Genomic DNA, 27,154 nt, shown 5'->3' on the forward strand with positions numbered 1-27,154 from the left:
TCTCTCTGCCAGCGTCACACTTTTATTGGATAACCAGAAGGTGTCTTTTGTTAATGGTTGTGGGTCCAGGTCTTGCTCAGCACCAGAGAAATCCCAAACATAAGGAGCTCAGGTTTAGAAATTGCTCCTGTGTGCCAGGTTACCATGAGTGCAAAACACAACACAAACATCTGTGAAGCCTGGATATAGTCATGAAAAGTTTTGTAAATGTAGCATTAAAGCTATTATAGGGCAAATTACACCCAGGATGCCTTTCACCTGGAACATGTTTTAAATGAAACCAACATTCTAGAAAAATAAATAAATAGCTCTATTTCATTTGAGTATGTTGTTATTTAACAAGGTCCCTTCTAGGGGTGAAGACATACTCTCAAGTACCACTTAGAATGAGCGTATGCCATATCCTGATCTGAAGGGGCAGAGAGGGTGCTGGGTAAGAGATATAGTGGCCAAATATAAGCTGTTCTTTCAAATTGTGAACCAAGTAACTACTTAAGGAGAAACTTCTCCATACAACATGGCAATACCCATTCAAGCAATATCACAGTAGTGGATACATTTATTCAGAATTTATTGACATTACCTGGCTGTCAAGCCCAAGGACCAATAGCATAAAGAAGAACAGAGCTGCCCAGATAGGAGCAAAAGGCATAAGTGTCACAGCTTTTGGATAAGCGATAAAGGCCAGTCCTGGACCTGGAAGGGAAATCAGCAGAGATCAACATACCTGGAAAGTAATTAACAGAAAGATATTAACATTTTCATGATGGATATAAGAACGAGACAGGAAACATTCAGACAACTGAGAGCCAATTTTGTAGAATAAACTGTTAAAAAGAAAATGACGGTCTCCTTTATTGGAATGGAGTCATTGTTAGTCATTGTCTTGTAATCATGCAAGATATTATGAGCTACAGCTCAGCAGGTGTAATAAATACCCTCTGGCAGCGCACAGTAGGGACCAGTAGGGGATCAGTATTATCATACAATTATTGACAGACATGTTACCGTGACAACATCTACTTAGTAAATGATGCTGAGACCCACTGAAGACTGCTGTAAAATGATACAAAGATTAATGAAAAACAAGAGACCAATAGGCAGCTGCATGCTGTGCATAAAGAAAAACAAGAGACCAATAAGCAGCTGCATGCTGTACATAATGAAAAATAAGATTAAAAACTGTGATTAAAAAAAATCCTTATGGAGAAGAAATATTTGTACGGTTTTGGTGATTTTTAAGAATTTTAGCCTTAAAGGGACAGTCTAGACCAGAATTTTTATTGTTTTAAAAGATAGATAATCCCTTTATTACCCATTTCCCAGTTTTGCATAACTAACACATTTAGAATAATATACTTTTAACCTCTGTGATTATCTTGTATCTAAGCCTCTGCAAACTGCCCCTTTTTTCAGTTCATTTGACAGACTTGCAGTCTAGCCAATCAGTGCCTGCTCCCAGATAACCTCGTGCACGAGCACAGTGTTATCTATATGAAATACGTGAACTAACACCCTCTAGTGGTGAAAAACTGTTAAAATGCAATCTGAAAGAGGTGGGCTTCAAGGTCTAAGAAATTAGCATATGAACCTCCTAGGTTAAGCTTTCAACTAAGAATACCAAGAGAACAAAGCAAAATTGGTGATAAAAGTAAATTGGAAAATTGTTTAAAATTACATGCTCTATCTGAATCATGAAAGTTTATTTTGGCCTAGACTGTCCCTTTAAATAAGGGAATTAGAAATGTATTTTACTATTCATTTGCTCATCTTCTTAATGTGATGAATTGGTGGTAAGTACTTTACAACTGTGTTTAATCCTCAATTAAATTACAGCTAGCGACAGCGTACAACAATGGCAGCCAGAGATTTATGATAACAGGACTAAGATTCAGCGACAATGGCCTCTTGTAACTGCTATAAAAAGTAATTATAGATACCAGAGATCTACAGCTCTAAGTGCAGAGTATTTAGTTACTGTAATACACAGGTCATGTCATCTGCACATACCTAGTACCAATGTGTGGCATTTAGTTACTGTTATACACAGGTCATATCACTTGCACATACCTAGTACCAATGTCTGACATTTAGTTACTGTAATACACAGGTCATGTCACCTGCACATACCAAGTACCAATGTCTGACATTTAGTTACTGTAATACACAGGTCATGTCATCTGCACATGCCTAGTACCAATGTCTGGTATTTAGTTACTGTAATACACAGGTCATGTCACCTGCATATACCTATTACCAATATCTGGCATTTAGTAACTGTAATACACAGGTCATATCATCTGCACATACCAAGTACTAATGTCTGGCATGAATTACTGTAATACACTGGTTATGTTATCTGCTCATGCCTAGTACTAATGTCTGGTATTTAGTTATTGTAATATACAGGTCATGTCATCTGCACATACCTAGTACCAATGTCTGGTATTTAGTTACTGTAATACACAGGTCATGTCACTTGCACATACCTAGTACCAATGTCTGGTATTTAGTTACTGTAATGCACAGGTCATGTCACCTGCATATGCCTAGTACCAATGTCTTGCATTTAGTAATTGTAATACACAGGTCATGTCATCTGTAACCATCAGATTTTCACATGTTACAAACTGGCTCTAGTGGTCATGATAGTTTAAATTATATTTATCACCAGAGATTTTCCAGCAAAGCAATTGAAGGTGGCAGCTGCCAGTCATTACAGTACATTACAATTATACTACATAGTATAGCATGGGGATAGTCTGAGACGAGACTAGTAAAGAGCAGATGCAGTTTGGTTCTAAATGATAATGCCCTGGCTATATTCAGTACATGCCAAGGAGGAATAATGGCTGTTATGGTTAATGTCCTTTATCATACTGTTTGCTACATTTGGGATATGTTGGGGAGGCCATCCCCTTTCAGTGGGAAGCAAATTACTATAGATTTCAGGCTGTGCCCCGTTTTGGTAATCAACACTATTCAGTTTAACATATCATGGTACCTGATGGCACTACATGATCCCTTAGCTACTGTAATAGGCTACAAAGCTCTACCATCAAGGGGTTAAACAGGTTATCATGTGACACTGTCTTATTTACTCACCAGACTCTGCGACCTTCGATATGTCAACTCCCTGCTCAGATGCCATAAAGCCCAGGACTGAGAAGACCACAAAGCCGGCAAAGAAGCTTGTGGAGCTGTTGATAGCAGCTAATATGTAGGCGTCTCTGTGTGAGGAAGAGAGAGTAAGCCAGATACATCACTACTTCAGAGTACAGACCAGGAAACCTAAACATTGTTGGAACATCTACTGTAGAAACAATCTGCTGTTTTTACCAAACTAGAGGTATATTGTAACATAGGTACAGTCAGAATAAGGGGGTACAAGGAGAGACTGCCAGCCCAAGAGCAGATGGGGAAGGATACACAAGAAGATCTCAGAGCTGGAGTCATAGGGAGAGAGGAGAGTGAAGACCGAGGGTAAGAGAGAGGAGAGAGTGAAGACCAAGAGAGAAGTAGAGAGGAGAATGAAGACCAAAGGAGAGAAGAGAGTGAAGACCAAGAGAGAGAGAGGAGAGTTAAGACCAAGGGAAAGGGAGAGAGGAGAGGGAAGACCAAGGGAAAGAGGAGAGTGAAAACCAAGGGAAAAGGGGAGAAGAGAGTGAAGACCAGGGAAAGGGAGAGAGAGCAGAGTGAAGACCAAGGGAAAGGGAGAGAGCAGAGTGAAGACCAAGGGAAAGCGAGTAAAGACCAATGGAAAGGGAGAGAGGAGAGTGAAGACCAAGGGAAAGAGGAGAGTGAAGACCAAGGGAAAGGGAGAGAGGAGAGTGAAGACCAAGGGAAATGGAGAGAGAAGAGTGAAGACCAAGGGAGAGAGGAGACTGAAGACCAAGAGAAAGGGATAGAGGAGAGTGAACAGCAAGGGGAATGGAGAAAGGAGAGTGAAGACCAAGGGAGAGAGGAGAGTAAAGAGCAAGGGAAATGGAGAGTGAAGACCAAGGGAAAAGTAGAGAGGAGAGTGAAGACCAAGGGAAAGCATAGAGTGAAGACCAAGAGAGAGAGAGGAGAGTGAAGACTAAAGGAAAGGGATAGAGGAGAGTGAAGACCAAGGGAAAGGGAGAGAGGAGAGTGAAGACCAAGGGAAAGGGTGAGAGGAGAGTGAAGACCAGGGAAAGGGAGAGAGGAGAGTGAAGACCAAGGGAAAGGGAGAGAGGAGACTGAAGACCAAGGGAAAGGTAGAGAGGAGAGTGAAGACCAAGGGAAAGGGAGAGAGGAGAGTGAAGACCAAGGCAAAGGGTGAGAGGAGAGTGAATATCATATGTTAGCATTTGCTGCTGGTGCCATTGTGTCTAGGCTGGGTACCCACCTGTAACAGTTGTTGTGGAATCTGTTGTAGCTGCCAAGGGCTGTGAGGGCCCCCAAGCCAATGGCATAAGAGAAGAATATCTGAGTGCCAGCGTCTATCCAAACCTGGCAATGAGAGCAGATGCTGCAATGAAACTGGGATCAAAACAACTACAGATATCACATGTATTGATTTATATTTATAACATCATACTGCTTTGTTCCTTGTGGAGGTGTGTCTGCTGGCACCAATGAAAGTGTCAGCTTGCTACATGCTACTTAGAGATTACTTAGCACATTACCCACACTTATTTACATCTGACTTTTGATGCTTCAACATACTAAAACCCAATGGGCCAGATTACAAGTAGTATGCAACTGATATTATTAATTAGCACCTGCCTCAGCAATTAAAGGTTGTTGTTTAAAATGTTTAACCAAACCATTTTTTATGCATCTAATACTTAGATTGCACACCCTTTGCTATAAACAGGAAAAAGGTATTGAGCTTGTATTACAAGTCATCGATTAAGTATTAACTTGATATTGTTCATTCAAAACCATGAAGGTGTATAACAAAGAATTTGACTAAAAACTCCACTACTTGATTTATGAAGCTTCATCAGCTTTGCTTTTGAGCATAATCTGACATGAATTTAGTGCTGGTGTCTTAGAAATCTATTTTTTGGGTGAAATGACATGAGCAGTGAACAGTGTAGAGCTCACTATACTACCTTACACACAATAAATATTAACCATTGACTTGTAATACCAGCACAAACATGCAGGCACTAGCGTTCTCACTTTCCGCATTTGTTGCCGTGTTATTGCAGTGTTGTTGTGAAAATAACTCTTAATTTTGCTTAATAATGGCCCCAAAGAGCAAAGGTACTGATGCTGGCAGTTCTTCAAAGCCTGCTAAGGTGCCTAAAGTGTACGGCATATAGGGTTTGCTACTCAGTTTTAGGTATCCACAATAGGTCTTACGGAACGTATCACCTGCAGATACAGGAGGAACTACTTTATATAAAAATGTCCCTCTAACACATCAGTTTTATGCCCAGTTTAGTTTTTTCCCTTTGACAAACTGACCATTTTGCACATTTACTATGATTACACAAGCTCACCTGCGCTTCCGCAAGCTTGGACCAGTCAGGCTTTAGATAGTATACAATGCCATCCACAGCACCAGGAAGTGTGACCCCGTGCGCCAACAGTACAATCAGAACAACATATGGAAACAGAGCTGTAAAGTAGACAACCTATGGAATAAATAGCATTGTTAAAGATTAATATAAAAAACTTGTTTAATATCAGCTCTGAGCCACAACACCGGATGCACATCAGTTGTTAGTTTACACTTAGAAATGACACCAAATTCTATCGATCTCCCAGTAATTTTTCTTTACATATAATATTGCTTCTAACATTTATATATTCACTGCATATACTGATCTTCTGATATCACTAGTGTTGTAATGAGAAAATATCCATTGGTTATTTATTTATAAACTAAACTTGATAATATATCTAAAAATCTTGATATCATATGGACTTAAAGGGATACAAAACCCAATTTTTTTCCTTCATGATTTAGGTAGAACATACAATTTTAAACAACTTTCTGAACACATGGGTGACCAATGACAGCCAGTATATATATGCAGCCACCAATCAGCAGCTAGAACCTAGGTTCTTTGCTGCACCTGAGCTTACTTTGATCAACCTTTTGGCAAAGGCTAACAAAAGAAGGAAGCAAATTACATAATAGAAGTAAACTGGAAAGTTGTTAAAAATGGCATGCTCTATCTGAACTCTATAATGTCTCTTTAAGTATTTAACTTCTAAACTTGTTTAATTAACGTGCAACTATGTCACTCCGGATGTCACTATAACGCTGTCTACTGCTGCTAGTCACTTGGAAGCAGACACTATATTTATTGTGGCAAGCAGTGGTTCTTTTTATAGCCCCCCTTGCTCTTTAATAAATTCATTAGTATTAGTAGCCAAGCTGAAATGTTATTTAATCCATGTCGTGTGCGTTAATATGCAGGTTTACTCATCGCTAACATGATAATCAGGGGTGTGGAGCTCAGAACTGCCCCTGACATGAAGCAGTGACACACAGGGCAGAAACTGATTGGCTTGAGTGTAACCCCTCCAACCTCACACACAAACATCTAATTGAGATAATGATGCACTGGACCCTTTACTTGTCTCGCCAGCAGACATGTCAGAAACAAAGATCAAGTGATTATTGTGGATAAAGTATTTACATAGCACATTAGTGCAGCACATGATATCTTGTATCATCAGCGTAATACGTGTCCCTTATACGTATGGCTAATGCATGTATCTGTTCTTTATTATATGTATCCTCTATATGCTGGTAATTCTGTTATACAGAGTCTATCTCACAATACGTGGAGCAAGATCATAGGCAATACTAAAAAGCTAAAGTTTTGGAGGTCCTTAATAATTCCCACACTGTGGGCAGAATTTATCATGAGGCAAATGCCCCGATTGGTTGCACGCTTGATTTGAGCTGATATTTATGAAGCAGTGGTTTAAATCGCTGCTTCATTAACCCTTCCACCAACTTGGATTGGGCGGAGGACATTTACCTGCGGATTCATTTGACCAGGGCCCTACTCTATGACAAGCCCTACTCTCACGCAATTGGATGTGCAAGGGTAGGGGGCGGCATTAATGGTAAATATGGGGAACATAGGCGCCCCACAATCTTCGATTAAATGTGGACAAGTTCAAAACATGTGAATGCTGTCAGTTCGCAGAATGATACATTTTGCCCTATACCTTAGTTACAGCAGGGGAGTTCATGGAAAACAACCTTAAAGGGACATTAAACACTAAACAAATGATAGATAGAATGAAGCATTCAAAGAAAAGATTAGTCTGAGAATAACATGTAGATGTATTTGTTTCAAATTTCGTTAGTTGTTAAATAGTGACAAAATAAGTGTAAAGTTTAAGGGGCTGATTTATCAAAGGTCGAATGGCCCCTGATGCCCGTTTCCTTGTGAGCCTTCAGGCTCACCGCAAACAGCAGTTATGAAGCAGCAGTTTTAAGACCGCTGTTCCTTAACTGGTCCGCTGACTCTGAGGCTGCAGTCTGCAATCCACCCGATTGTGTACGATCGGGTTGATTGACACCCCTTGCTAGTGGCCGATTGGCCGCGAATCTGCAGGGGCCAGCATTGCACAAGCAGTTCACTAGAACTGCTTGTGCAATGTTAAATGCTGACAGCGTATGCTGTCGGCAATTAAGCGATGTCTGGCGGACATGATACGCTACAGAATATTATGTCCGCCAGACTTTGATAAATCGGTGTCTATAAAGCAATGGGAGATGCCATGTTGTAACTTAGGTTTCCTTTTCTGCTGTAACCAATTAGGCATAGTTATAAATAGGCCACTAGAGTGTGCAGCCAATGGCTGTGAGGAATATAACAGTGTTCTGCACTTCCATTTCTAACAGGAACTGAAAAACTCACAATTTCAGAATGTAATTACAGGAAAATGGGACAAAATAAATAAAGTATATTGCAGAGTTTTGTATATATACAATTTATATTTATATATCTCAAAGTGTTAAATGTCCCTTTAATAGATATCTATTTTTTTCCTATATAGTTATTAACTAATTATAGCTTTATAGCTTTTTTTCCCACAATGCAATCTTAATTAGACATGGCAAGTGCATAGCATCCAATAAGATGACACATAACAGACTCTTTAATTTTAAAGATATCAGAAACTTTTTATTACAGATCACACTGTCTCTGTCTTAAAATTCAACCAAATATAGATCCAATTGTGCTTGAGGAACAATTAACACAATTTACATATCTAACCTTGTTGTCTGTCTCTCTATCTATCTATCTATCTATCTATCTGTCTGTCTAACTTCATTCTTTCTTTCTATCTATCTATCGAGTATATGTCTATCTATCTATAAAGTATCTATCTATCTATCTGTCTGTCTATCATCTATCTGTCTATTTATCTGTCTGTTTATCTATCTATCTATATGTCTATCTATACAGTATCTGTCTATCATCCATGTATTGATCTATCTATCTGCCTTTCTATCTATACACTATTGGTCTGTCTGTCTATCATCCATGTATGTATCTGTCTATTTGTCTGTCTGTCTGTCAGTCTGTTTATCTATCTGTCTATCTATACAGTATCTATCTGTCTATCATCCATGTATTTATCTGTCTATCTATAGGTCTATCTGTCTATAGGTATATCTATCTGTCTATCTATGTCTATCTATCTATGTCTATCTATGTCTATATATCTGTCTATCTATCTGTCTATAGGTATATCTATCTCTATATATCTGTTATATATATATATGACTGTCTGTCTATATATACTGTATATGTCTATCTACCTATCTATCTCTATCTATCTGTTTATATATATATATATTTATATATATATATATATATATGTCTGTCTATCTGTCTATCTGTTTATATATCTGTCTGTCTAACTATACAGTATCTATTTGTCTGTTGTATGTTCTGCACTGAGGGCTCATTACCTTGCCTGTGGATTTTACTCCCTTCCAGATACAGAAATACACAATAACCCAGGTTGCAAGCAGACACAGGATCATTTGCCAGTTTAGCTGCCCAGGTTCATGTAGACCCCCAGATATCTGCAGGACCTTATTCCTGTTAGAAACAGACAGAAATATGTCAAATACATTTTATTATATTTGTTATTTCACATAAACAGTCATTGGGCCAGATTGAGCGCTAACTGCGCTAGAAGAAAGCTTTTTACGCATCGGTTTGCCCATAGAAGTCAATGAAGCAAAAAAAAGTGGGGGGAAAACACCCTACTCGCGTGCAAACCCTATTGCATATTCTCAAGTGCACTAACCCGACATGAAAATATGAATATTTCAAATGCCTATGTTCTTCACATAGAAGAGTATATTCTATTTATTCATAAATAAATATTTCTATATATATCTGATGGTATTTTGGTACAATATATATCTATACCTATAAATTATTATATATAGGTATTTATATATACAGATATATATATAGCAATATTTATTTAAAATATTAGAACATATTCTGCTATATGCAGAAAATTGGAAAGTCAAATGCGTACAGTAAATACATAGTTAAAACCTTTATTAAATATGAATATTGCATAAATATGATTTTTCATGTTTGGATCTACTTAACTGCAAAGGGCTCTAATGCACTTATATATATGTATATATGTATACATATGTATTTATGTGTTTATATATATATATATATTTGTCTGTAAATACATATATACACCTATAAATACATAAATACATGTGTACAAACATATATACACCTATAAATACATAAATACATGTGTACAAACATATATACACCTATAAATACATAAATACATGTGTACAAACATATATACACCTATAAATACATAAATACATGTGTACAAACATATATACACCTATAAATACATAAATACATGTGTACAAACATATATACACCTATAAATACATAAATACATGTGTACAAACATATATACACCTATAAATACATAAATACATGTGTACAAACATATATACACCTATAAATACATAAATACATGTGTACAAACATATATACACATATAAATACATAAATACATTTGTACAAACATATATACACATATAAATACATATACACAAACACACACACACACATATATATATAAAGCCCTTTGCAGCCTTTTTTTCTAACACCTGAGACCTCTTATCTTTATGCCCTTTTATGTGCATTATTTTTTTTAATATTTTTTTATAAGATGTTGTTAATATGAGTCTAACTGTACTTTGTAATGTATTTTTGATGTTTTCGTGACACTTTTTTGTTAGGTAAAACAGTTAACCACAGCTCTGAAATTGCGGTAAACCAGCGCACGCTAACTTGTAATACAAGGGAAAAACCCGATGCGTGCAAACACCAGCGATAAACTCCTTATCGCGTGCACATAACTATTAGCGCTCCACTCATAATCTTTCCCATTGTGTTTTACTTTCAGGCAATGTCTCAAAATTTCATGAATATTTGTATACCAATTCTACTTGTGGCATAAACAATGATTAGACTCAGATTACTGACTATCATAACAAAGACTTGGAGACAAATAAGCACATAAACCAGTAACAATGTCAGAAGATGTAGTATGACAGATCACTCACAAGCTGGGGCTTATAATGTAATTAGACATGAACCCCAAAATGTTTCTTTCATGGTTCAGATAGAACATACAATGTTAACAACTTTCCCATTGATTCTATTATCTACTTTACTTTATTCTCTTATTACCCTTTGTTGAAAGAACAGCTACATCTAGCTCCCAGTAGTGCATTGCTGCTTCTGAGCCTACCTAGATATGCTTCTCAACAAAGGAATATTAACTGAAAGAAGAAAATTAGATGTAAATTGGAAACTTGTATAAAATATTATGCTTCATAAAATTGTATCCATAAATGAACAGTTTTGGGTCTCATGTCCCTTTAACAAAATCATTTTAACACATTTTAATTAAAGCAACAGGTTTTACATGTGCCTGTTTAGGGAATTCTCATGGAATTATGTATTGTATTGTATTGGGTACTTGTAAAGTGTGGCTAATCACCCGTAAGAGTCTCAAGGCGCTGCTCATTTTATCGACCTTGGAAAGATGAAAGGCTGAGTGGACCTTGCCGGGGATCGAACCTGCAACCCTTGGGTTGCTACAGAGCTCAACTACAGTGCCTTAGCATGCTGAGCTATCTGTTCGGCTGTAGCGTATCATGTTCGACAGAGATCGCTGAATGCCGACAGCGTATGGCGAACTGGTAAACTGCTTGTGCAATGCCGCCACCCTGAAGATTTTCAACCAATCGGCTGCTAGCAGGGGGTGTCAATCAACCCGATCGTATAGGATCCGGCGGATTGATGTCCGCAGCCTCAGAGGCAGCAGACCAGTTAAGGAGCAGCGGTCTTAAGACTGCTGCTTCATAACTGCCGTTTCCAGCAAGCCTGAAGGCTCGCGCAGAAACAGGCGCATCAGGGGCCATTCAGCCCTTGATAAATTGGCCCCATAGTGTTCAAGTCTGTAAACAGGTAAAGATAATAGATATTATTAGAGATGGTTCTAAAGATATCTAAGGTTCAAACCCAACACAAGACTCAGTGATCCGAATTCCAAAGACTTTTGCTAAAATGGTAAAAGGATTGTTTTGTAAATTCCTAGGGATCTGTATTTATATATTTAAAGTCACAAGTCTTGGGGCAGAGTACAGAAGAATCTGCTGATGTGTCATTGTCACACGTGTATTGAAAAAGGAAAAAAAGATGCAGCATTTTTGGTACATTCTGACTTTTTAATAATAAACATTAAAACCTAATATTTACTAATATAAGTTAAAACAAGGATGATGAGGGACTCAGAAATACAGGATATTAATATATAAAGAACTAACTGTAGTATCTGCACAAATAAATAAACATTTACAAAACAACACAGTTTGATGGAGCCGGATTTGCAATAACAAACATCGCTATGTTCTGTTGAGTCTATAGAAGGCACTCGCCCTATAATTCTCAAGGGGATTACTGGGATTCTCCTTCGCCCAATATTTTATTCAAAATTAAATGATATTATTTTATTATAAAAAAATGTTGGTTTGTTATTAGTCACCTACAATCTGATTTCATACATGACCCCTTTTCACATAGTAAAAATTATTATCCATATTACTTATCTGAAAAAGACACTCAAAATACTGTGCCACTCTGTCTTAAAGTGTAACTTGTCTTGACTAGACAATAGAAACCATTAATAGAAGGCTACTAAGGGCCAGATTTATTAAAAAAAAAGTTCGGAGCCGGAGAGTTAAGAAGCGGTGGTCACCTTGTTTCTTAACCCACTTTGCCACCTGTTATATGATGTATCTCAATCCCCCCCAGACTTTTCTGACTGGGGAGATTGGCAGCCAATTGTGTGTGAGCAGGGGGCGGCATTGCACACTAGCCATGGTGTGCTATGTTAAATATGGGGAAGTGATGCTGGGCGGGACAGGGGGGAAAGATATACGCCCCAGTCCGCCAGACTTTGATAAATCTAGTCCTATATGGTACATGGTCTAGGAAATAAACCAGTGGTCTTGTTATCATGTGGGGGTCAGTTCTATACTAATAGGGGACAAACTAAATGAAAACAAATATCCTACAGCTACAAACAAGTCTGTTAGTCACTTCAGCTCTGGTTCGGTAACATTTCTATTGAACGAAAGGTATTTTTTTAGTTTAGTTTTGTTTTTGTTTTATTTATTTTTTCCTCTTCTAATTTTGTTTTCTTGTATGACAATACTTAGTTCTTAGTATAAATGAATATATATCTCCTGTTTTTCTTATATCAATACATATTTGTCTGTTTAGTATTAGTGCCACTACAAACTTTCTGTAGACCCATAATAAAGTTATTTCATGGGGCTGATATATGTTTATTGGTTCTTCACCCTATACAGGTGTGACACAGTAATTTGTAAAACAATAATAATTACTTACTCCCAGAACTCTATGATAGGTGAGCGTTTGCTGGCCAGGGCATCACAGCTGATGTTGTACAGGGCATCTGTGCCATTGGGTGCCGTGCCATTGGTGCACTGATCTAAGCGGAAGACTTCGGTGCACTCCTTGGTGTTCCAGGTATGTCCGCAGGTGGCCCAGGGAAGAGTGTTGGTGAATGAGTGCACCAGGTAGTAAAGACCCCAGACCAGTATCATGATGTAGTATGTGTTGCAGAAGAACACGATAACCATTGAGGCAAATCCAAGTCCTGTGCAGCAATAAGAATCAGTTATTTGCAAAGGCAACTATTTCTATACACACACAGTTCATATATACAGTTCTTCCTATAGGGGGTTGGTTGGTGACTGACAGCCATAGTAAGGTGCATCTCTAGCAAATTCTGTCCACCAAGGCAAACCTTAAAATATCCTCTTATTGCCTTCCTGCCACCCCCAGTACATTACACCATTATATATATATATATATATATATATATATATATATATATATATATATATATATATATATATATATATATATATATATATATATATATATATATATATATATATATAAACACATAAATACTGCAGCCCTGAGTGAGCAAGTGTCTTCTTTATTAGAGTAAACCCTTTTTAACTCTACTCCTTTTATATTAATGTCCACACAAGTCTGACACTCTTCAACCTAAATCTAACTCTCCCTTGACTTGCAATCACAATGCAAAATATTAGAAAGTATATATGACCAGGGTCTCAGATAGCATCAAAACAACCATATGCTGCCATGAAAGACTGACATGATGTTTCCTAGAACTACAGCGCTCAAAGGGTTAAAAGAAGGGGTGACAGTGAAAAAGCCGTAAAGTAGCAAAAATACATTGTGATATAGAAGCAGCAGATAAAGTAATGAGCAATAATTTATTAACCTCTCACAGCAATATTGCACTATTATAACAACTATATTATCTCATAATCTCCTACATCCTGTACTGACTCTGTACCATACACTGTTATACCTGCTGCTTTATCATATAATCCCTTACATCCTGTACTGACTCTGTACCATACACTGTTATACCTGCTGCTTTATCATATAATCTCCTACATCCTATACTGACTCTGTACCATACACTGTTATACCTGCTGCTTTATCATATAATCTCCTACATCCTGTACTGACTCTGTACCATACACTGTTATACCTGCTGCTTTATCATATAATCTCCTACATCCTGTACTGACTCTGTACCATACACTGTTATACCTGCAGCTCTATCATATAATCTCCTACATCCTGTACTGACTCTGTACCATACACTGTTATACCTGCTGCTTTATCATATAATCTCCTACATCCTGTACTGACTCTGTACCATACACTGTTATACCTGCTGCTTTATCATATAATCTCCTACATCCTGTACTGACTCTGTACCATACACTGTTATACCTGCTGCTTTATCATATGATCTCCTACATCCTGTACTGACTCTGTACCATACACTGTTATACCTGCTGCTTTATCATATAATCTCCTACATCCTGTACTGACTCTGTACCATACACTGTTATACCTGCTGCATTATCATATAATCTCCTACATCCTGTACTGACTCTGTACTATACACTGTTATACCTGCTGCTTTATCATATAATCTCCTACATCCTATACTGACTCTGTACCATACACTGTTATACCTGCTGCTTTATCATATAATCTCCTACATCATGTACTGACTCTGTACCATACACTGTTATACCTGCTGCTTTATCATATAATCTCCTACATCCTGTACTGACTCTGTACCATACACTGTTATACCTGTTGCTTTATCATATAATCTCCTACATCCTGTACTGACTCTGTACCATACACTGTTATACCTGTTGCTTTATCATATAATCTCCTACATCCTGTACTGACTATGTACCATGCACTGTTATACCTGCTGCTTTATCATATAATCTCCTACATCCTGTACTGACTCTGTACCATACACTGTTATACCTGCTGCTTTATCATATAATCTCCTACATCCTGTACTGACTCTGTACCATACACTGTTATACCTGCTGCTTTATCATATAATCTCCTACATCCTGTACTGACTCTGTACCATACACTGTTATACCTGCTGCTTTATCATATAATCTCCTACATTCTGTACTGACTCTGTACCATACACTGTCATACCTGCTGCTTTATCCTATGATCTCCTACATCCTGTACTGACTCTGTACCATACACTGTTATACCTGATGCTTTATCATATTATCTCCTACATCCTGTACTGACTCTGTACCATACACTGTTATACATGCTGATTTATCATATAATCTCCTACATCCTGTACTGACTTTGTACCATACACTGTTATACCTGCTGCTTTATCATATAATCTCCTACATCCTGTACTGACTCTGTACCATACACTGTTATACCTGCTGCTTTATCATATAATCTCCTACATCCTGTACTGACTCTGTACCATACACTGTTATGCCTGCTGCTTTATCATATAATCTCCTACATCCTGTACTGACTCTGTACCATACACTGTTATACCTGCTGCTTTATCATATAATCTCCTACATCCTGTACTGACTCTGTATCATACACTGTTCTACCTGCTGCTTTATCATATGATCTCCTGCATCCTGTACTGACTCTGTACTATACACTGTTATACCTGCTGCTTTATCATATAATCTCCTACATCCTGTACTGACTCTGTACCATACACTGTTATACCTGCTGCTTTATCATATAATCTCCTACATCCTGTACTGACTCTGTACCATACACTGTTCTACCTGCTGCTTTATCATATGATCTCCTACATCCTGTACTGACTCTGTACTATACACTGTTATACCTGCTGCTTTATCATATTATCTCCTACATCCTGTACTGACTCTGCACCATACACTGTTATGCCTGCTGCTTTATCATATAATCTCTTACATCCTGTACTGACTCTGTAACGTACACTGTTATACCTGCTGCTTTATCATATAATCCCTTACATCCTGTACTGACTCTGTACCATACACTGTTATACCTGCTGCTTTATCACATAATCTCCTACATCCTGTACTGACTCTGTACCATGCACTGTTATACCTGCTGCTTTATCATATAATCTCCTACATCCTGTACTGACTCTGTACCATACACTGTTATACCTGCTGCTTTATCATATAATCTCCTACATCCTGTACTGACTCTGTACTATACACTGTTATACCTGCTGCTTTATCATATAATCTCCTACATCCTGTACTGACTCTGTACCATACACTGTTATACCTGCTGCTTTATCATATAATCTCCTACATCCTGTACTGACTCTGTACTATACACTGTTATGCCTGCTGCTTTATCATATAATCTCTTACATCCTGTACTGACTTTGTACTATACACTGTTATACCTGCTCCTTTATCATATAATCTCCTACATCCTATACTGACTCTGTACCATACACTGTTATACCTGCTGCTTTATCACATAATCTCCTACATCCTGTACTGACTCTGTACCATACACTGTTATACCTGCTGCTTTATCATATAATCCCTTACATCCTGTACTGACTCTGTACCATACACTGTTATACCTGTTGCTTTATCATATAATCTCCTACATCCTGTACTGACTCTGTACTATACACTGTTATACCTGCTGCTTTATCATATAATCTCCTACATCCTGTACTGACTCTGTACCATACACTGTTATACCTGCTGCTTTATCATATAATCTCCTACATCCTATACTGACTCTGTACCATACACTGTTATACCTGCTGCTTTATCATATAATCTCCTACATCCTGTACTGACTCTGTACTATACACTGTTATACCTGCTGCTTTATCATATAATCTCCTACATCCTGTACTGACTCTGTACCATACACTGTTATACCTGCTGCTTTATCATATAATCTCCTACATCCTGTACTGACTCTGTACCATACACTGTTATACCTGCTGCTTTATCATATAATCTCCTACATCCTGTACTGACTCTGTACCATACACTGTTATGCCTGCTGCTTTATCATATAATCTCCTACATCCTGTACTGACTCTGTACCATACACTGTTATACCTGCTGCTTTATCATATAATCTCCTACATCCTGTACTGACTCTGTACCATACACTGTTCTACCTGCTGCTTTATCATATGATCTCCTACATCCTGTACTGACTCTGTACTATACACTGTTATACCTGCTGCTTTATCATATTATCTCCTACATCCTGTACTGACTCTGCACCATACACTGTTATGCCTGCTGCTTTATCATATAATCTCTTACATCCTGTACTGACTCTGTAACATACACTGTTATACCTGCTGCTTTATCATATAATCCCTTACATCCTGTACTGACTCTGTACCATACACTGTTATACCTGCTGCTTTATCACATAATCTCCTACATCCTGTACTGACTCTGTACCATGCACTGTTATACCTGCTGCTTTATCATATAATCTCCTACATCCTGTACTGACTCTGTACCATACACTGTTATACCTGCTGCTTTATCATATAATCTCCTACATCCTGTACTGACTCTGTACTATACACTGTTATACCTGCTGCTTTATCATATAATCTCCTACATCCTGTACTGACTCTGTACCATACACTGTTATACCTGCTGCTTTATCATATAATCTCCTACATCCTGTACTGACTCTGTACTATACACTGTTATGCCTGCTGCTTTATCATATAATCTCTTACATCCTGTACTGACTTTGTACTATACACTGTTATACCTGCTCCATTATCATATAATCTCCTACATCCTATACTGACTCTGTACCATACACTGTTATACCTGCTGCTTTATCACATAATCTCCTACATCCTGTACTGACTCTGTACCATACACTGTTATACCTGCTGCTTTATCATATAATCCCTTACATCCTGTACTGACTCTGTACCATACACTGTTATACCTGTTGCTTTATCATATAATCTCCTACATCCTGTACTGACTCTGTACTATACACTGTTATACCTGCTGCTTTATCATATAATCTCCTACATCCTGTACTGACTCTGTACCATACACTGTTATACCTGCTGCTTTATCATATAATCTCCTACATCCTATACTGACTCTGTACCATACACTGTTATACCTGCTGCTTTATCATATAATCTCCTACATCCTGTACTGACTCTGTACTATACACTGTTATACCTGCTGCTTTATCATATAATCTCCTACATCCTGTACTGACTCTGTACCATACACTGTTATACCTGCTGCTTTATCATATAATCTCCTACATCCTGTACTGACTCTGTACCATACACTGTTATACCTGCTGCTTTATCATATAATCTCCTACATCCTGTACTGACTCTGTACCATACACTGTTATACCTGCTGCTTTATCCTATAATCTCCTACATCCTGTACTGACTCTGTACCATACACTGTTATACCTGCTGCTTTATCATATAATCTCCTACATCCTATACTGACTCTGTACCATACACTGTTATACCTGCTGCTTTATCATATAATCTCCTACATCCTATACTGTCTCTGTACCATACACTGTTATACCTGCTGCTTTATCATATAATCTCCTACATCCTGTACTGACTCTGTAGCATACACTGTTATACCTGCTGCTTTATCATATAATCTCCTACGTCCTGTACTGACTCTGTACCATACACTGTTATACCTGCTGCTTTATCATATAATCTCCTACATCCTGTACTGACTCTGTACCATACACATTTATACCTGTTGCTTTATCATATGATCTCCTACATCCTGTACTGACTCTGTACCATACACTGTTATACCTGCTGCTTTATCATATAATCTCCTACATCCTGTAATGACTCTGTACCATACACTGTTATGCCTGCTGATTTATCATATAATCTCCTACATCCTGTACTGACTCTGTACCATACACTGTTATGCCTGCCTATTTATCATATAATCTCCTACATCCTGTACTGACTCTGTACCATACACTGTTATACCTGCTACTTTATCATATAATATCCTACATGCTGTACTGACTCTGTACCATACACTGTTATACCTGCTGCTTTATCATATAATCTCCTACATCCTGTACTGACTCTGTACCATACACTGTTATACCTGCTGTTTTATCATATAATCTCCTACATCCTGTAATGACTCTGTACTATACACTGTTATACCTGCTGCTTTATCACATAATCTCCTACATCCTGTACTGACTCTGTACCATACACTGTTATACCTGCTGCATTATCATATAATCTCCTACATCCTGTACTGACTCTGTACCATACACTGTTATACCTGCTGCTTTGTCATATAATCTCCTACATCCTGTACTGACTCTGTACCATACACTGTTCTACCTGCTGCTTTGTCATATAATCCCTTACATCCTGTACTGACTCTGTACCATACACTGTTATACCTGCTGCTTTATCATATAATCTCCTACATCCTGTACTGACTCTGTACCATACACTGTTATACCTGCTGCTTTGTCATATAATCTCCTACATCCTGTACTGACTCTGTACCATACACTGTTATACCTGCTGCTTTATCATATAATCCCTTACATCCTGTACTGACTCTGTACCATGCACTGTTATACCTGCTGCTTTATCATATAATCTCCTACATCCTGTACTGACTCTGTACCATACACTGTTATACCTGCTGATTTATCATATAATCTCCTACATCCTGTACTGACTCTGTACTATACACTGTTATACCTGCTGCTTTATCATATAATCTCCTACATCCTGTACTGACTCTGTACCATACACTGTTATACCTGCTGCTTTATCATATAATCTCCTACATCCTGTACTGACTCTGTACCATACACTGTTATACCTGCTGCTTTGTCATATAATCTCCTACATCCTGTACTGACTCTGTACCATACACTGTTATACCTGGTGCTTTATCATATAATCTCCTACATCCTGTACTGACTCTGTACCATACACTGTTATACCTGGTGCTTTATCATATAATCTCCTACATCCTGTACTGGCTCTGTACCATACACTGTTATACCTGCTGCTTTATCACATAATCTCCTACATCCTGTACTGACTCTGTACCATACACTGTTATACCTGCTGCTTTATCACATAATCTCCTACATCCTGTACTGACTCTGTACCATACACTGTTATACCTGCTGATTTATCATATAATCTCCTACATGCTGTACTGACTCTGTAACATACACTGTTATACCTGCTGCTTTGTCATATAATCTCCTACATCCTGTACTGACTCTGTACCATACACTGTTATGCCTGCTGATTTATCATATAATCTCCTACATCCTGTACTGACTCTGTACCATACACTGTTATACCTGCTGCTTTGTCATATAATCTCCTACATCCTGTACTGACTCTGTACCATACACTGTTATACCTGCTGATTTATCATATAATCTCCTACATCCTGTACTGACTCTGTACCATACACTGTTATACCTGCTGCTTTGTCATATAATCTCCTACATCCTGTACTGACTCTGTACCATACACTGTTATACCTGCTGATTTATCATATAATCTCCTACATCCTGTACTGACTCTGTACCATACACTGTTATACCTGCTGCTTTATAATCTAATCTCCTACATCCTGTACTGACTCTGTACCATACACTGTTATACCTGCTGCTTTATCATATAATCTCCTACATCCTGTACTGACTCTGTACCATACACTGTTATGCCTGCTGCTTTATCATATGATCTCCTACATCCTGTACTGACTCTGTACCATACACTGTTATACCTGCTGATTCATCATATAATCTCCTACATGCTGTACTGACTCTGTAACATACACTGTTATACCTGCTGCTTTATCATATGATCTCCTACATCCTGTACTGACTCTGTACCATACACTGTTATACCTGCTGCTTTATCATATAATCTCATACATCCTGTACTGACTCTGTACCATACACTGTTATACCTTCTGCATTATCATATAATCTCCTACATCCTGTACTGACTCTGTACCATACACTGTTATACCTGCTGCTTTGTCATATAATCTCCTACATCCTGTACTGACTCTGTACCATACACTGTTATACCTGGTGCTTTATCATATAATCTCCTACATCCTGTACTGACTCTGTACCATACACTGTTATACCTGGTGCTTTATCATATAATCTCCTACATCCTGTACTGGCTCTGTACCATACACTGTTATACCTGCTGCTTTATCACATAATCTCCTACATCCTGTACTGACTCTGTACCATACACTGTTATACCTGCTGCTTTATCACATAATCTCCTACATCCTGTACTGACTCTGTACCATACACTGTTATACCTGCTGATTTATCATATAATCTCCTACATGCTGTACTGACTCTGTAACATACACTGTTATACCTGCTGCTTTGTCATATAATCTCCTACATCCTGTACTGACTCTGTACCATACACTGTTATGCCTGCTGATTTATCATATAATCTCCTACATACTGTACTGACTCTGTACCATACACTGTTATACCTGCTGCTTTGTCATATAATCTCCTACATCCTGTTCTGACTCTGTACCATACACTGTTATACCTGCTGATTTATCATATAATCTCCTACATCCTGTACTGACTCTGTACCATACACTGTTATACCTGCTGCTTTGTCATATAATCTCCTACATCCTGTACTGACTCTGTACCATACACTGTTATACCTGCTGATTTATCATATAATCTCCTACATCCTGTACTGACTCTGTACCATACACTGTTATACCTGCTGCTTTATAATCTAATCTCCTACATCCTGTACTGACTCTGTACCATACACTGTTATACCTGCTGCTTTATCATATAATCTCCTACATCCTGTACTGACTCTGTACCATACACTGTTATGCCTGCTGCTTTATCATATGATCTCCTACATCCTGTACTGACTCTGTACCATACACTGTTATGCCTGCTGCTTTATCATATAATTTCCCTGCAACCCCTAGCAACTTGTGCCATAAAATAATGCAGAATTAGCAGTTGCTCTGCTTTCTCAGCTCCGCAGCTTTCTCACATTTCTACCAATATTTTCTTTAGAGCAAGTTCATATCTTTAAATGTTATTATATGTATTAAATTGCTGTCTTTATATCATTTTTATTTTATTAAAAAAGACAGATATGTTTAAAAACATTATGATCTATTAAAAATATAAAATGTTCTTGATTTAATCTGATCATATACAGCTATGTAAAGCCAAAATACACATGCTTCCTACTGTTATATGAAGAATTCTGTTTATTTTCAATAAATTTGTATTATGGTTTATATGTTTTGGTACATTTTTTGCTTATTATAACATTTTATAAAACATGTTTTACCATCTGAATTGTGCCTAAATAAATATATACTGAAAATTATTTCAATAAGGGATCTCTGCGGGAGCTATTACTGTCTGTGACCTGGTCTTGCACTGTGTAAAGAAAAGGAGAATTAACGTTACTTTCAGCCTCTGACGCAGTGATCACATGACTAACATCAGTATTCCTATCCTGCAAATGTGATATAGGGACAGCAAACAAAAATATATCCTTACATAATCTAACTTATTGTGTTTTGTAGAACTTCTCCATTGAGCAAGGGATTTTTAAGAAAAATTCCAGTATATTTATTTGATCAAATTTGCTTCATTCTCTTAGTATATTTTGCTGAAAAGCAAATCATAAGTCAGATGTCCAATTGCAGACACACCTGATTTGTCTGTTATATAGTTCAGATGTCTAATGTCAGACACACCTGATTTGTCTGTTATATAGGTCAGATGTCTAATGTCAGACACACCTTATTTTTCTGTTATATAGGTCAGATGTCTGGTGTCAGTCACACCTGATTTGTCTGTTACATAGTTCAGATGTCTGGTGTCAGACACACCTGATTTGTCTGTTACATAGTTCAGATGTCTGGTGTCAGTCACACCTGATTTGTCTGTTACATAGTTCAGATGTCTGGTGTCAGTCACACCTGATTTGTCTGTTACATAGTTCAGATGTCTGGTGTCAGTCACACCTGATTTGTCTGTTACATAGTTCAGATGTCTGGTGTCAGTCACACCTGATTTGTCTGTTATATAGTTCAGATGCCCAGTGTCAGACACACCTGATTTGTCTGTTACATAGTTCAGATGTCCAGTGTCAGTCACACCTGATTTGTCTGTTATATAGTTCAGATGCCCAGTGTCAGACACACCTGATTTGTCTGTTACATAGTTCAGATGTCCAGTGTCAGACAGACCTGATTTGTCTGTTATATAGGTCAGATGTCTGGTGTCAGACACACCTGATTTGTCTCTTACATAGGTCAGATGTCTGTCAGACACACCAGATTTTTCTGTTACATAGGTCAGATGTCTGGTGTCAGACACTCCTGATTTTTCTGTTATATAGGTCAGATGTCTAATGTCAGACACACCTGATCAGTCTAAAGCACCAGGATGTATTACCTTTGAAAAGCGGAGCGATATTCCAAGCCGCTATGCCACCTTGCTTCATGAACTGTCCCAATGCAATCTCTAGGAAGAAAACTGGAATTCCTCCCACAAAGACTATCAACAGATATGGAATCAGAAACACACCTGCCAAAAAATAGACAACAAAGGATCTTATGAGCAAGGTCAACCCATCCCAGAGAATTAGCTAATTTACTTTTCCTGCACTTGTCTTACCTTGCAACCTACTTCTTTTATACAATACTGGTTAACACTCTGTATCCAACACCTATATATACTGACATTATAGATTTGTCATGGAGGAACCCTAAAATGCTCTCCATACACCGCACCCTGACCACAGATGAAAATAGCCGATGTGACATTCTTGGGGAGACGCCTAAAGTCACCAAGACCTAGAGAAATTGTAAGCTGTCAAGGATTGGTCACAAAATGCAAAGGACCAAAGATCATTTCTTACAACATATATATTATTTGCATCAGATGTCTCAGCATTGCAGATAGCTCATGTTGCTAGGCAATATTGCTGCCTTACAATAACTGTTGATTTGTTTATGCATAACTAGAGATAAAATCAGTATTTGTTACAATCTTATTCAGTTCGCAGACCACATTCACTACAACTATTACATCTGCATGGGCATAACAACGTGTAAGATGAGGTTTTGTTTGTATAATATTTTCTGTGCCATTTATAAAACTGGTATAGAAACAACAGAACTGCTGATAACTCAGAAATAATCATCAAATTCTCTATTATCTGACTCTGGGCTACAGGGAATTCTAAAAAAATTACCGAGAGGTTTACTTGTCAACACAGGGCTAGATTACCAGTGGTGCACTAACGTTAGCGAGGGTGTGAGATATTACAATATCACGCCCGTAATAACTTGCGCTCATATTACAAGTTAAAATAATAAGCGCACTGCCGAGCGCAATCTAAATTTACTTGTCCGGTTAGCGCGACTGAAGGCCTTGCATAAATGTTAGAGCTAAAATTAAAGTTGCACTAAACACAACATAAATACATTAAAATAAAGTGTTACATTCATATATACACTATGTAATAAAATATATTCATAAAAATAGTAATAAAAAAAGTTATAAGGGTTTAAAGGTGTACAGTATATGACAAGGTATTTGAATGGAAAGGGCTATAATATATAACTTGTGAAGCCTGCAGTGTACACTTCATTATCTTATCTCTTTTGAAGCCAGATATGCAGCAGAGTTAGGCCTGTGAAAGCTGCAGTGTGATCTTCCTTATCTTATCACCTCTGCTGCGGTCACTTAGGGACAGATATGTAACAGGGTTAGGCTTGCCAGCAGTGTGTTAACATTCTATCTTGGGATGGTTTGCTTGTATATTTTCACTTTGCCAACTGCATAAACATAATTTGTGGTTGCGTCTAACACAGACTGCTTGCAAGCACAAGGGAGCGTATTTAGTGTAGTAAGGATATTATCACACACATTGTACTAAATATGATTAAGCCCAGAATTTGCACTAAATAATGTCAAACAAAAAGCATTTGCCAGAGCTAAACCGAGTAGTTGTTATTTACTGATGTTGCAGCTGTGCAAGGTACTCAGGTTTAAGTACTCAGTAGTAATCTATACGTCAGCAATATTAGTGCACAACAGCAAATAAACAAGACAGCTGTTTATATCATTAATCTAAAAGATCATTCATACAGATTATCGCTGTACTGTGCCTGGTCAATTTAATTTAGTTTATCCTTACACAGCAAAGAGAAGAATGTGCCTGGGGGGGTAAATATGAAAGATTTCTCCAGCAATACAAGGTCAGAGTAAAAACTTTAGATTAAATAACCCTTTATATGCCAGAGTATGCAGTGCAATGCTTCCAGGGGATTAATAGCAAATCACTTGTAAACAGGAGGCATACCGTGGGTCCCAGATACAGATTTATCCTGAGTTATACAGCTATTGTCACCAGGTTCTAAACGTTATCAGAAGAGGCTGGAGTGTATCCTACATGATTCTGAAATGACCCTGCTACATGCTACAAAATGATTGCTTTATCAGTGCAGCAGTTCATTTATATCTGCCTGTAGCAGGCAACAGCAGAGGACATAAGATAAACATAGTTATGAAGAGTAACAGTTTATTGCAGTGCAGTGATTAACTGCTGATGTACATAGTGCATACATAAATACTTAAAGGGACACTCAAGTCAAAATGAAAACTATCATGATTCAGATAGAACACACAATTTTAAACAACTTTTCAATTCACTTCTATTATCTAAATGTGCACAATATTTTTATACGCACACTTTCTGAGGCACCAGCACCTACTAAGCATGTGCAAGATTCACAGAATATACGTATATGCATTTGTCATTGGCTGATGGCTGTCACATGATGCAGTGGGAGGAGAAATAGAACTAAACTTTAAAATTTGTCAGGATGAAATCTACTACTCATTTGAAATTCAAACTATTTTATTATGAATTTACTGATTGTGCAATTCCACTGTGTTTAGTGACCCTTTAAATGTTACTTTAAAATCCTTTCTCTCATTCTGACAAAAGCTGCTAAAAGGCAGGATAATAGCCATGAGAGCAGAAAGACAATGTAATATATGTATTATGCATTATGTGCAGATCTCTGGACATCCTATATGCTCAGATCAATGGGCAAAGGCTTCAATAACTGACTGTTTCCCTCCCCTCCCCTCCGTGAGGTGCATTGCCATTTTTAGAGCGTGTGATTCTCTGTAAGTCTGAGGCTGAGAATGGGGGAGGGAGACGGGAACTCATTACTTGTTCCTTTTATATAGGTCACATCTTATTAAAGAGATACGAATACAGATTGTACGCAGGGGACAGGCGAATTCTGAGACGTCAGATCGCTAATACATCACGGTGAACATGGAGTTAATTCAGCCCCATTGGTTCTGCTTTTAGAATGATTAATAGTATTCAAGAGTCACTAAGAAATAGAATGATTATTTGACTCTAAATAAACGCTTGATGCGCATTCCAGGTAGATTTTCAAAATCTGGAGCTCAAGGAGATTGAGAAAGTGAGCTCAGGGTTGATTGTTATTTACAGTCTCAGCAGGATTCTAAGATGATTTCCAGCGAGAAGAAAAGAAGGAATTTCAGAGGAAATATGTAACAAAAAAAGAAACTGCTCAGAAGAATCAGCAGCACCAAGAGCTATTGCACAAGGACTGCAGATACGTCGCATGTCATAAGAATGTATCAGTCACAAGGACTGCAGATACGTCGCATGTCATAAGAATGTGTCAGTCACAAGGACTGCAGATACGTCACATGTCATAAGAATGTATCAGTCACAAGGACTGCAGATACGTCACATGTCATAAGAATGTGTCAGTCACAAGGACTGCAGATACGTCACATGTCATAAGAATGTATCAGTCACAAGGACTGCAGATACGTCGCATGTCATAAGAATGTGTCAATCACAAGGACTGCAGATACGTCACATGTCATAAGAATGTATCAGTCACAAGGACTGCAGATACGTCGCATGTCATAAGAATGTATCAGTCACAAGGACTGCAGATACGTCGCATGTCATAAGAATGTGTCAGTCACAAGGACTGCAGATACGTCACATGTCATAAGAATGTATCAGTCACAAGGACTGCAGATACGTCGCATGTCATAAG

At 37.8% G+C, this 27,154-nt stretch overlaps 1 protein-coding gene across 1 annotated transcript in view; it reads right to left on the reverse strand.

Moving 5' to 3' along the window:
• Nucleotides 1-27,154, reverse strand: part of LOC128666309 (sodium- and chloride-dependent creatine transporter 1-like) — a 92,733-nt gene that overhangs the window by 31,933 nt on the left and 33,646 nt on the right. Inside the window, exons 3-9 of the mRNA XM_053720811.1 lie at nt 23,484-23,615; nt 12,936-13,206; nt 8,924-9,056; nt 5,475-5,609; nt 4,370-4,473; nt 3,106-3,230; nt 584-696 (exon numbers count right to left, since the gene is read on the reverse strand). Coding sequence (XP_053576786.1) covers nt 584-696; nt 3,106-3,230; nt 4,370-4,473; nt 5,475-5,609; nt 8,924-9,056; nt 12,936-13,206; nt 23,484-23,615 — 1,013 coding nt within the window. The remainder of the gene's footprint in view (nt 1-583; nt 697-3,105; nt 3,231-4,369; nt 4,474-5,474; nt 5,610-8,923; nt 9,057-12,935; nt 13,207-23,483; nt 23,616-27,154) is intronic.

The sequence above is a fragment of the Bombina bombina genome, chromosome 7 (assembly GCF_027579735.1).
Source record: "Bombina bombina isolate aBomBom1 chromosome 7, aBomBom1.pri, whole genome shotgun sequence".
In the NCBI taxonomy this organism is placed as follows: domain Eukaryota; kingdom Metazoa; phylum Chordata; class Amphibia; order Anura; family Bombinatoridae; genus Bombina; species Bombina bombina.